This window comes from Thalassophryne amazonica, chromosome 16, assembly GCF_902500255.1.
Source record: "Thalassophryne amazonica chromosome 16, fThaAma1.1, whole genome shotgun sequence".
Lineage (NCBI taxonomy): Eukaryota > Metazoa > Chordata > Actinopteri > Batrachoidiformes > Batrachoididae > Thalassophryne > Thalassophryne amazonica.
In genome coordinates, this window is record NC_047118.1 from 77,131,480 (window position 1) to 77,145,285 (window position 13,806).

General features: G+C 40.1%; 1 protein-coding gene across 1 annotated transcript in view; it reads left to right on the plus strand.

The window, feature by feature from the left end:
- stx1b (syntaxin 1B) overlaps window positions 1-13,806 on the plus strand; it is a 199,516-nt gene that overhangs the window by 135,881 nt on the left and 49,829 nt on the right. The window contains exon 4 of the mRNA XM_034191041.1: window positions 8,409-8,483. Within this exon, the coding sequence (XP_034046932.1) occupies window positions 8,409-8,483 (75 nt within the window). The remainder of the gene's footprint in view (window positions 1-8,408; window positions 8,484-13,806) is intronic.

The window sequence follows — 13,806 nt, forward strand, 5'->3', positions numbered from 1 at the left end:
CCCTCTGTACTTTTAAGATTAGGCTTAAAACTTTCCTTTTTGCTAAAGCTTATAGTTAGGGCTGGATCAGGTGACCCTGAACCATCCCTTAGTTATGCTGCTATAGATGTAGACTGCTGGGGGGTTCCCATGATGCACTGTTTCTTTCTCTTTTTGCTCTGTATGCACCACTCTGCATTTAATCATTAGTGATCGATCTCTGCTCCCCTCCACAGCATGTCTTTTTCCTGGTTCTCTCCCTCAGCCCCAACCAGTCGCAGCAGAAGACTGCCCCTCCCTGAGCCTGGTTCTGCTGGAGGTTTCTTCCTGTTAAAAGGGAGTTTTTCCTTCCCACTGTCGCCAAGTGCTTGCTCACAGGGGGTCGTTTTGACCGTTGGGGTTTTACATAATTATTGTATGGCCTTGCCTTACAATATAAAGCGCCTTGGGGCAACTGTTTGTTGTGATTTGGCGCTATATAAAAAAAATTGATTGATTGATTGATTTCAAATACAAAAAAAGAAAATCTAAAATTATCTTCCTTAAACTCAAACCAAATCTCTACAACATGATATAAATTTATTTAAAATATACAAGCCAAGATGATAGGTTGCATAATAATGGGCCCTTTTGGTATAATACCTGTAAATAATGAGTTTTATTGTCAGTTTTCTTCAGACAAATCGGGATGGATACGTGAACATTTCCAAGTCACTGAATATGTCTTGGACTTTATTTACATCAATTATGAAGAAATACAAATGGTACGGCACTCTATGGTAACTCTGTACGGAATAAACAGTTCTCAAAACTAAGTAACTGTGCAAAAAGAGTGAGGAAAGCCACCGAGACATCCAGACAACCCAGAAGAAGTTACAGGCTTCTCTGGCAGTGATTGGAGAAATTGTGCATTGTGCATGTTTTGCATTTTGTATCCCCCGTTAAACAGCTTCATGGTGACATGGGATAGAAGAGGATTTTCTTAAAAAGAAGACCTGAAAGTTCAGCTACAATTTGCACATCTGAGATGCAAGCGTAGATTTGATGTCTTGGTGAAAGAAAATCCTCCATAGTTCAGTAAATCCCCCACTGCATTTCTTCATAATTGGTGTAAACAAAGTCCAAGACATATTCAGTAACTTGGAAATGTCCATGTATCCATCCCCTGACTTGTCTGAAGAAAACTGGCTGTAAAAGTGATGATTTACCGTAAATTCATCAAGGGGTGCCAATAATTGTGTCCAGCATACATTTTATCTTAGTATTTTTTGTTTCACTTTATGAAGAGTTTTTGTTTTGTTCTTGTTGCCAAATAACTTTACACATTTTAAATAAATATTTTGATAAAACAAAATCGCTTTGTTTGCATTTATATTTCTAACCACATACTAAAATGTGTACATAAACTATAGGGGTACCACCAATTGTGTCCATGTGTGAACTTCCTTCAGAACAACAAACTAGAGCATAATATTTTTTTGAATATTGCCCAGTGTCGCAGACTAAACGGTCCCCCCTAAAAATCAGTCCGCCCTGCCTTCACTGCACGTGTCATTAGCTGCGGTTCACGGATTATCACCTCGTTACTGCTTCAAACTACACTCCAGTCATCATCTATCTCAGTGACAAATATCTGAAGCTTTTGTACAACAATCATTTCGTAAATTCAGCATTATTTCATCATAAAAGGCGGAGGAAGCGAGCTACACGGGCTGCTAGCTGCTGCGTTCACCAAGCATCAGTAATTTCAAAGCGTCATAGAGTATTGCCTTGTTTCTACTTTAAACAGCCTTGTTTCTGCTTAAAACTGACTTTAGAATGATTTAAGAGGTTTTACCTTGTCATCTGATGGTTAATAATCCCATTAGTTCATTTGATCTCTTTGGGTGAAGAGACTGTGTCTCAAACGAGCTGCTGTGGTCCGAAATAATGCATGCACAATGGAGGCAGGAAGGACCAATTGTTCGGGGTGGACCATTCGGTCTGTGACACTGGAAGTCTTTTTTTGTTTGTTTGTATTATACCTAATCTGTGCTGTTTTAAATTGAACCAGATCCCCAAATTTCAATGCATGTGACTTTCAGAATGTGTCTGTGTGCCCCACATCAGTCACCACCCTAACTGTGCCTAATGTGGGGTGCAGGGAGATAAAACTGGAGCAAACAAATAAAATGAAAATCTGCAGAGAGAAAGGAGTCCAGGTTGATGCTGGAGCTCGACGGCTCTGCAGACATCGTAAATCTGAGAAACACTGCTGCAGTTCTACACCCGGTCCCTCTCTCCAACATAGCTGAAAGGATGTGATTCTACTGTATAAAAACAAACAACAAAAACCTGACAACAACAACAACAGAAACTGAGCTTTGGCTATTTTTATTTTGTGTGGTGTTTTGTGTATGTCTCGCTCGGATGGTGGGTTGAAGCCCCGAGTGATCGTGACTGACAAATCGTTCTTGAGCAAGACTGCTCACATTTGGTGCACGTTGCCCTTTGACCCCACACAAGCGTGGGATCAAGACGTAGAGAGAGAAGATTATTTTGATATTCTGATATGTTTCACAGGGTTTGTTTTTTTTTTTTTAGCCAAGTGGAAACCAGCAGAATCAGAGCTGAGAGCATGTTGACAGCTCATAGGCTTCCATCGAATTATTAAAATATAACACAATGCTAAAATACACTCAGCCGTATGAGCATTCTCTTCTTTATAATTTGCAGTTTATTAATTATTAAGATCCTGTTGTCTTACATACAGTGTGTACATGTTCAATAACGCCCCTTAATCAATCATAAGTAAGATTTATGTTTTAACGGCATCTGCAGGAGGGCGTGCATCTGTGTGTACATGAGCTATTGACAAGAACGGAAGTTGCACAAATCAAGGAATATTTGTAGATCACCCTCTATGCATTTATAGGTATTAAAGAGACAAATTGAACTTCATAGGAAGTTAGCTTTGAGTTGCAAAAATGTCTTGTAAATGATTCCAGAGGTCTTATCAGGTTACTAAAATACCCTCGGCCGTATGAGCATTGCGTTCTGTATAATTTGCAGTTGTATAAGTAATTATTAGGTTCCAAAAGCTGAGTTTGCAGCTAGCAACCAGACTGTGATGTCACAGTGCAGCTCTACTGTGATTGGCCGTCACCCCCGCCACTCAAAAACTAAACAACGCTAACATCTGCTAAATGTCTTTTAAATCACTTCAGAGATATTATTAGGTTCTAACAACAGCATTTTCACTTTTAGAAGTGTTTATTTCTTGCTCACTTTTACATCATATATGACAAAGAGGATATATTTACACACAAACAAAACAGAGTTTTGCAGGTAGCTACCAACCTGTGACATCACCATGCTAACGTCCACAAAATAAGTTCAGAGGCGTTATTAGGTTCCAAAAACGGCATTTTTGGTTTTAGAAGTATTATTTCTTGCTAGCGTTTCCATAATATATGAGAAACATGTCTATAAACACACAAGATGAAGCAGTTTTGGAGACCAGCCACTGACGTCACTGTACAGCTCTGCTTTGATTGGCTGTCACCCCCGCCACTCAAAAACAAAATGAAACAGGTTTACACAGAATGTGAGGTTTAACCTGTTAAAATACCTTTTAAAATATGTCAAGATTAGCGATCTTCAAAGCTGTTCAAGGTCTGTGTCACAAGATTTTTTCCTGTGAATTTGAAGCCTCAGGCAATAATAGAACTGTACACAGACGGACGGACGGCAGGTCTTCGCAATACACAATGGCCATATGTTGGCCTCGGGTAAAAACAGTGTTTTCAGTTTTAGAAGGGTTTATTTCTCACTAGCTTTTACATAATATATGACAAAGAGGCTATATTTACACAAAAATGAAGGAGTTTTGTAGCTAGCGACCAGCCTGTGATGTCACCATGCTAAGGTCCACGAAATGTCTTGTAAATAAGTTCAGAGGCATTATTAGGATCCAAAAACAGCGTTTTCAGTTTTCGAAGGGCTTTTACGTAATATATGAGAAACATGTATATAAACACACAAAACAGTTTTGGAGAGACCAGCCACTGACGTCACAGTGCAGCTGTGCTCTGATTGGCTGTCACGCCCGCCACTCAAACACAAAATGTAACAGATTGAAACAGAATGTGACTTTTTAACCTCTTAAAATAGGTCAAGGTTAGCCATATTTGAACTCATCGAAGGCCTTTGTCCCAAGAATCCCAAGAAGAAGCATTCATAATACTCAATGGCCATATTTGATGGCCTTGGGTAACTAGAGCCTAGAGCTAAGTATTTGCAGAATATAGACTCCTCTGTTTTGGAACCTCCTTGCTGGTGGCTTAACAACCACTTGTCTGTCATCACTGTGAAACGCCCACTCTGATTTAACATTAGTGGCAGCTGGTAGATTAGTTTCAGTCTCTTGTAGCTGATGTGGCCAAGGGGTGATGGGGTCCCAGCCATGCTTGACAGCATTGAAAACAATACCACTGGATAGCCCTCTGTCGGACAAACTACAGGGCTCCTATTGGCCGATATTATCAGCCAACTAATACATCGGACAGGTGTTATTAAAACACTGTAAAAAAATACTTTACAGGACTGTATCTTTTATAGGTGACATCTTCAGCAGCCATATTGTTATTTTGAGCAGCTGATCAGGGAGCAGAGAGTAAATGAGCTCATATGAACAGCTCTGATCAATTTGAAGATGAGTCAGGTTGAAAAGAATCAAGAAAAAAAACTAACTTCAGGGTTTTTCTTTCAGGTTTGGAAATGGCATTTTAAGGGCAGTATATTAACCCCTTAAGCCCTAGAGCCTATTTCACCAAAATCACATACCCATAAATTATGATTTATTTCTCAGCTTGTACAAGGTCAAAAATGCAAAAGTTTGGATCAGCTAAAAGACAGGTCCTAGGGGATGTTGTGGATGCAAAAAAATTGAAAGTAAATAATACTTGGTAGGAGTAATTTTTTTTCCCCAAAAAAAAAGAATTCTGATTTATGTCTTTATTTGCTTGGCGTTTTAGCTGTGGTTAGTTGATATGTGATTGAAGTGGACACTTTTGTAGAGAAGACTTCGCTTGACATTTTGATGTATAATAAGTGTATGTTGGTGTCAGCATTGGTTAGTTATGAATGTTAAAATGTTCCAAAACAGGGAAAGTCCCCAATTTTGGGGACTGTAGGGTTTAAGAGGTTAAATTGTGGATCAGATCTGGTGTGATGTGGTTCTTGGATAAGGATGGGAATCGAGAACCAGTTCCAACTGAGAATCCTTTCCATATTTTTCAATTCATCGTATGCGTCTTGTCACAGCCAGCATGTTTTTTTTTTTCGTTTTTTTTCTACAGTTCTGTGTTGCAAGCTCATAGGTCATGATGTCATATATAACATCATCAAGGTTCTAGCTAGAACCATTTTAGTGGCGGGTAAATTACATGATCGCGGCTCACGGCCGAAGGTGCAGGAGCCCTCGGTGGGGGTCAAGGGGGCAGAGCCCCCTGAAGCTATAGGGTTTTATACCTCTAAAATGTTATTGGTTTTAGATGCATTGAAAGAAAGAATAATAGAACAAAAAATGACATTTATGTTGTAATATTTGTAATACCAAAGTTCTTTTTAAAATGTTTCTGTCAAACTCTAAGTTAATAAAAAAAATAACATTGAAAAAGTTAAAAAACACATTAATATTTGATGAGCATATAGCATTTGCTCTCTTCTTCTTCTTCTTCTTCTTCTCCTTTCATCCAGTGAAGCAGGCGGAGTTTTTTCTGTTATGACAGTGTATTGCATTACTTAAAAAAAGCAACAACAAAAACAACATAACCACTGATTGTCTTGTTTGAAAAGCGCTGGACTGATTTGATCCTCTCCCCCTCCTCCTCCTTGCTCTCATTGTAAATGCAGTTTTCCTCCAATGTGTTTGGAAACGGCCAGCCCAGTCTCACGTTTTTTTTTTTTTTTTCGTGCTCCCGTGACGAAATGAGTCAAATTTTCATGACTGGGTTTTTTTTTAACTCACTATTACTAACCCTACTCCCACCCCCAACCCTAACCTTAACCATAACCTAATGTTACTCCTTACCCCCACCCTGACCGCCACCCCCCCGCTTCACTTTTAAATTCGTGCAGCCATCACGGAATGAATGAGAATTAATTTGTGCTGCCGTGATGAAAATGAGGCGCTTTTCATCACAATATCACAAACCAATAGATTAATGTATGTTTTGTGCTGCTGAATCACGACTTGCCGTGAGACCAGGTTGAAACGAGAGCCTTTAAACTGTAAAATAAACCGTGAACTTCTGATTGTATCCGCATCTACGTACTCTGACACACTTGATTATTTTAATTAAACATTTTAATGGAGTTTTTTTTTAGAAGTGCTGTTTCTAAAAGCTTTCAGCAGTCAGCATTCGCTGAAAGCCCCCTTTCAGCCACGCCCCCTTTCCTGCTTTCAGCAGGTAAGGGGGCGTGGCTAGTGAACGAAGATACTACATTGTGCAAGACAGTGAGGGAGGACAACACAAGATGGAATGAAGAAAAGACAAAGATATGTGAACAGGTGCACAGAGTGTGAGTGAAAGGAAACACAAAGCAGACAGAGTCAAAGTGAGGGAAACAACATGATGGCAGGTGCAAGGCGTGGAGTGAACATAATTAACAGGGTGTGAGACATAACAGGAAACAATGAACATAGCTACAACCGAATATAATATTTCTATGACCAGGAACTAAAATCAGACATGAACATAAGAACTAGAACAAACAACAAGAGACCTGATAAGAAAATAAACACTAAGACCAAACTGACCAGGAACTGACTAAGGGCCCTGTCCCACTGGCGTTTAGGAGGATTTGCATATGGATTGCGCACAAAATTGGCTCATATTCGCTTTATATCCGCAATATGCGTGAAACATGCTTGTATGAGTCGGCCGACACCCGCACACATCCGTAATTTTCTGCAGAGGCAAGGTTTTCCATTTCCAGGATTTTTGAGCTGCACAAAATTTTGGCTGCGGATGACATCCGCCTTACATACTCCGTGCATACTCAATACATACACAGTATATACTCAATCTATGTGCTGTATATTCGCCGTCATCTGCTGATATGCAACTGACAGGGATTTGCAGCTTGACAGCGGACTGGGACAGTGTGTAAAATGGATATTTTGCGTGCCCATCATGTCCACATCACGAACTAAAATAAGTTGTAGTGACTGCATACAGACTGGCCACGAATAAAGCGTTTTTATTACGTCTGTTCACTGCTTCTTTACTCCAATCAACTTGTCCGAGTCCAGCAAATGCTCCAGAGGCTGTATTGTTGGTGTGAATAGTGATGCCGACGGCCCGAGTGCGCTTCTTTTATGACCGTAATGCAGATGCCGTGCACGCGCAACATGTGCGCGATGCATTCATAATACACCCGTAATACTGCCATGATGATCGCAATGCAGTTGCCGTGCGCGATGCATTCATAATACACCCATAATACTGCCATGATGATCGCAGTGCGTCGGATCCATTTCCTCACTACATGCTTTATACAACCGTGATTGTTCATCATATATTCGCTATACATTATTAATATATCTGTAACTCATACTGGGACATTTGTCATTTTTGGCCATTTTTGTTGCGGACGACAACGAATGCCCATAATTTGTGTACTCAATTCATGCGCAATTAATCCTCTCCCCAGTGGGACTGGGCCCTAAGAAAACAAAAATGACTAAACAGACCAGAGAATAAGACAGAGTACAAAAGCTCATATAAGCAATGGAACATGAAAAACAAATGATAAACAATGAAATGACAAACCGGCTAACATAAAAATTAACAAAGAAAAGTGACAACGAAAGACACAAGAAAACAAACAACTAATAAATCAAAGCTGAAAAGAACAACAGAAAGGGGGACAGAATGGGCTCAACGCCCTGATTAGGCCAAAACCATGACAAGGCCTTCATTACTTCACACAAAAAAACTGATCAGGTATTGATAAGGAAATTGGACCAATAGGCAGAATGAGTAATTGTGGGGACAGGATTTGGACCTGCTGCTTCAGAGAAAGTGGAATTGATCTGATCACTCAGAAGATGATTCTGTTATTTCTCTGATAATTAGGAGAAAAGTGGGAGCAAACATGTCAGTCCTTTAGAAATGGGCTGGAAAAAGTTTCACCGTTTTGACCAAACAGTGTGACTCTCCTGAGGATGGTGGAAATGTTTGGTCATTTAGGATCCGTCAAGAAAAACTGGTTTTCAACACAGGAAAATTAATTGTTACCTCCACAGCAGACTGAGAAAGTTGAGTTTCAAAAACATCACATTAACAAATCACCTGTGCTAAAAAGAAAGAAAGAAAATCAATTAATTCATTAATTACTGAATTAAATTTTGAAAAAGTTCAACAATATTTGTTTGTTTGCAGAAACCAAGCAGGAGTTGGAGGACCTCACAGCTGACATCAAGAAGACGGCCAATAAAGTTCGCTCAAAATTAAAAGGTAAAAAAAAAAATTGTGAACTTTATGACTTTTGACAAAATGTCAGAATGTCACAAGAATTCAGATATAAAAATATAAAAACTAAATTCTATATACTATGACGATATGTTTGGATGTTTAACTCCCTCACAATTGATTCCCACACTGTATCTGGAAAGTGTTCAGAGATTCACTTTCTCCACATTTTGTTATGTTACAGCCTCATTACAAAATGGATGAATTTTTTCCCCTCAAATTTCTACATGCAATAACCTAAAATAACAATGTGAAAAAAGTTTTTGAGATTTTTGCAAATAAAATAAAAAAATTAAGAAAATCATGTGCACGTAAGTATTCACAGCCTTTGCCACGAAGCTCAAAACTGTGCTCAGGTGCATCCTGTTTCCACTGATCATCCTTGAGATGTTTCTACAGCTTAATTGGAGTCCACCTGGGGTAAATTCAGTTGACTATACATGATTTGGAAAGGCAACCATGTGTCACCATATAAGGTTCCACAGTTGACCATGCATGTCAGAGCACAAACCAAATATGAAGTCAAAGGAACTGTCTGTAGACCTCAGACAGGATTGTCTCAAGGCACAAATCTGGGGAAGGGTACAGAAGCATTTCTGCTGCTTTGAAGGCCCCAATGAGCACAGTGGCCTGCATCATCTGTAAATGGAAGAAGTTCAGATACCCCAGGACTCTTCCTAGAGCTGGCTGCCCATCTAAACTGAGAGATTGGGGGAGAAGGGCCTTAGTCAGGGAGCTGACCAAGAACCCGATGGTCACTCTGTCAGAGCTCCAGCATTCTTCTGTGGAGAGAGGAGAACCTTCCAGAAGGACAACCATCTCTGCAGCAATCCACCAATCAGGCCTGTATGGTAGAGTGGCCAGACGGAAGCACTCCTTAGTCAAAGGCACATGGCAGCTCACCTGGAGTTTGCCAAAAGGCAACTGAAGGACTCTCAGATCATGAGAAACAAAATTCTCTGGTCTGATGAGACAAAGATTAAACTCTTTGGCGTGAATGCCAGGTGTCATGTTTGGAGGAAATCAGGCACCATCCCTACAGTGAAGCATGGTGGTGGCAGCATCATACTGTGGGGATGGTTTCAGCAGCAGGAACTGGGAGACTAGTGAGGATTGAGGGAAAGATGAATGCAGCAATGTACAGAGACATCCTGGATGAAAACCTGCTCCAGAGCGCTCTTGACCTTAGACTGGGGCAATGGTTCATCTTTCAGCAGGACAATGACCCTAAGCACACAGCCAAGATATCAAAGGAGTGGCTTCAGGACAACTCTGTGAATGTCCTTGAGTGGCCCAGCCAGAGTCCAGACCTGAATGTGATTGAACATCTCTGGAGAGATCCGAAAATGGCTGTGCACTGACGCTCCCCATGATGGAGTTTGAGAGGTGCTGCAAAGAGGAATGGACAAAACTGTCCAAAGATAGGTGCACCAAACCTGTGGTATCAAATTCAAAAAGACTTGAGGCTGTAATTGCTGCCAAAGGTACATCAACAAAGTACTGAATACAGTGAATACTTATGTACATGCGATTTCTTAGTTTGTTTGCTTGCTTTTTTATGTTGTCATTATGGGATGTTGTGAGTAGAATTTTGAGGGAAAAATGAATTTACTCCATTTTGGAATAAGACTGTAACATACAATGTGGAAAAAGAGAAGCCCTGTGAATACTTTACGGGTGCACTGGACATGCCCCATCCCCAAAACCTTAACTTTGGCACCCCCATTAGGACAAAAGTGGAACAACGTAGAGAGCACTGTCTCAAATCCTTACTGATCAGCTGTGGTAACTGCAACAGAGGCGTGACAGATTTGTGTTGATATGAATTTGCTTTTAGCCTGAACCACCGATCAAAAATCATCAGATGGAAACTGGATTCAGATCAGGTTTGTCGAATGGACGAAAAGGTTAGAATGACCTTAAGATTTCATTGGGTTTTGATCTCAGCAACGCCGTGCAGCACAGAAAACACACATTTGTATCAACAAACATAAACACAACAGTTTCATGCTGAGTTCAAGGACACACTGATTTAATGTGAACAGCCAGAGGTTAGCTACACACCAGCAAGTGCACGGGCATGAACGCATACACACTGTACACGTGCAGTTCGATGGTGCAAATAAAACTATAATTGGAATCCCCAGCAGGCATGAGTGTTACTGTGCACACACAGGTGCACACAAACACACTCTGCAGGAGAACACGCCGTCAGAAGCTGAAGGTTCTCGCAGTAGATCTGCAGCCTGTGACCTCCACCCGCCACGCCACAGGTGGCCGTCATCTTTGCAACGTTACCATCAGTCTGACTGAGGATATTTTGGACAATGTTTCATCACCAAACAACACAAACGTGCAGTCACATGATCTGTAGAGCTGCTGCACAAACATATAAAATATCAGTGTAAAAGTAACACACATTATAATTATTAAGAGTGCACATGTATTTCCTTTGTTTTCCATTTTTAAGTTGTCACATTTTTCTGACTCGACCCTCCAGTTTGTGAATCTGCCCCAAATGTAACCTTTTAATCAAAATGAATCATTTAATTGCATCATTTCTATTCAAAGTCAGAACTGAAAGTGTAACTGACATGAAATTTATTTTCTCGAACATTCAGAAACACTACTCAGGCTTGCAAAAAGAAACACAAATGTCTATATATGAGTTTTACAGTTAAATATTAATATTTATTATATGGCTGCGATGCCACACGCACTCTAATTGGCTGATTTCAGACCAGTTACCATGACAATCGGTCCACAACGTGTCTTTTCATTACAAACCAGGAAGCTAAAACATGATTGAAAAACCAAGTCAGACATGAACATACTCCATAAATATCTAAACAGCATCAGAAAAAACACACAGTTTGAAAGCTTACCAGCTAACGACCGGACCATCTGTTAGCAAGTTCTTCATGGACGTGAAGAAAGCGAACAAGCTCAAGACCGTCAGCAGCATATTCGGGTGATAGTGTAAGTTTGCGTGTATATCAGACCTCTGTGTTTTTTGCACAGACTGAGCGTGAGCGAGGTCTGTACTGTCAACACCTTCTCTGATATTTCCCACATACAGACCCCTCACTCTGTTAATAATGACGTGCGATTACACCAATCATGCTTGAACCCTCGTGAGTTTTTTCACGCATGTCGGTGACGTCATTTCCCTGTGGGCAGGCCTTGAGTGAGTTGTGGTCCCGCCCTCTCGGCTGAATTCCTTTGTTTCACACGCTGCTCGAGACGGCGCGCGTTGCTTTATCAAATTTTTCTGGACCTGTGAGGAATATCCGAGTGGACACTATTTGAGAAATTAAGCTGGTTTTCGGTGAAAAGTTTAACGGCTGATGAGAGATTATGGGGTGTTTCTGTCGGTGTAAGGACTTCCCACGGAGCGGGACGTCGCGCAGCGCTTCCAGGCGCCGTCGTCAGCCTGTTTCGACCTGAAAACATCCTAATTTAAGGCTTAATTCACCCAGGACGTCGTGAGAGAACAGAGAAGATTCAGAAGGAATCTGAGGCATGAGGACTTTATGTGGACATTCCACTGTTTAAGGACATTTTTTAATGAAAGACGTGCGCGCGAATTCGCCGAGTCGTTTCCGTGACGACTCGGCGAATCTGTGTGCGCCGCGACAGGAAAAACACCTCCGTGTTGAAAACCATTTGTAAAATTCAGGCGGCTTTTGATGGCTTTCAACAAGTGAGTAACTGAGAAATTGTTTAACAGCTTTGGCATGTTCCAACTTGCCCGTTAAGGTTTCCAGTGGAGGTGTTTTTCCTGTCGCGACCCCCCGCGGTCGGGTCCGGCCCGACATGCGACTGCCCGCACATTCTTTCATTACAAAATGTCCGTTAACAATGGAATGTCCGAATAAACTCCTCATGCCGACTTCTTCTGAAAGTTCTCTGTTATCTGACGACTTCCTGGGTCAACAGAGCCTGAAATGTGGAAGTTTTCAACTTGAAACGGCGAGACGCTGCCGCCTCGAAGCGCAGATCGCCGTCAGGCACTGTGGGCCGTCCTTACGGCGACACTACCAGACCAAAATCTCTCATCAGCCGTTAAAATTTTTACCGAAAACCAGCTGAATTTATCAAATGGTGTCCACTCAGTTGTGCCTTACAGTTTTGAAAAAATTTTGATCAAACAAAGCAGCAGTCTCTGAGCCATTCCTAAACAATGAAAAAATCGACGAGAGGGTGGACCACTCCTCACTCAAAGACTGCCCACAGGCGAATGACGTAACCGACAGGCGTGAAAAAACTCTCGCATGCCCACGAGGGTTCAAGCATGTCTGATGTAATACACGTGATTCAAATCCATATGGTTTTTGAAAAAATAATAAGGTCGGATACTTTTCTAATAGACCTCGTGTATATATATATATATATATATATATATATATATATATATATATATATATATATATATATATATATATATATATATATATATATGTATATATATATATATATATATATATATATATATGTATATATATATATATATATATATATATATATATATATATATATATATATATGTGTGTGTATATATATATATATATACAGTGTTGGGCACACTTCCGATAATCCGATAACAGATAATTATTGAAGATAATGTTTTCATAATTGGATTATCTTTTTAGATAAATTACCGTCCGATAACTTTTAAACCGATAACGTACTAAACTAAGCTGAACAGTGAAAAACATTTTTAAAACTGTTAAAGCTGTTGAGACCTACCTGTTAAAAGTTTTCTAATAAGCATGTTGTTCTACCCTCTGTAATCATAAACCACTCTATTGTCTGTAAGCAAAGGCAAACTGGTGACCAAAAAAAGTCATTTCCTTTAACACCATACTAATATAATCGCAATGTCACCAAGTCATCCAGAGGCATACATGTTTAACTTATGGTTCAAATTTTAACCACCAAGTTATTTAAAATTATTGTCATGTCTGAAGTTTATAAAGTGAAAATATCGGATATATGTTTTCGTTTTAAAGTAATGTGCTAATTTTTAAGGTTTTGTGAGCACATGCTGTACCAGGCAGCAATGCATTATGGGTAGCATAAGGTAATCTCAGACTTTCACGACAGGACAAATGCATTTCAGACACTCTGTTCAGGGTCCACAGATAACAGCATTAAACTCTAGTGCCTAAATCTCTCGTGAATATATTCTATAGGGTTTATAGACGTTAGTGTATTTGCGTTTGTTAAATTCCACGCATCTTAAATGTAGCAGACACGGATTATCTGGAATTTTGACATTTTTTTCAAGGCCGCTACTGCCATGTAC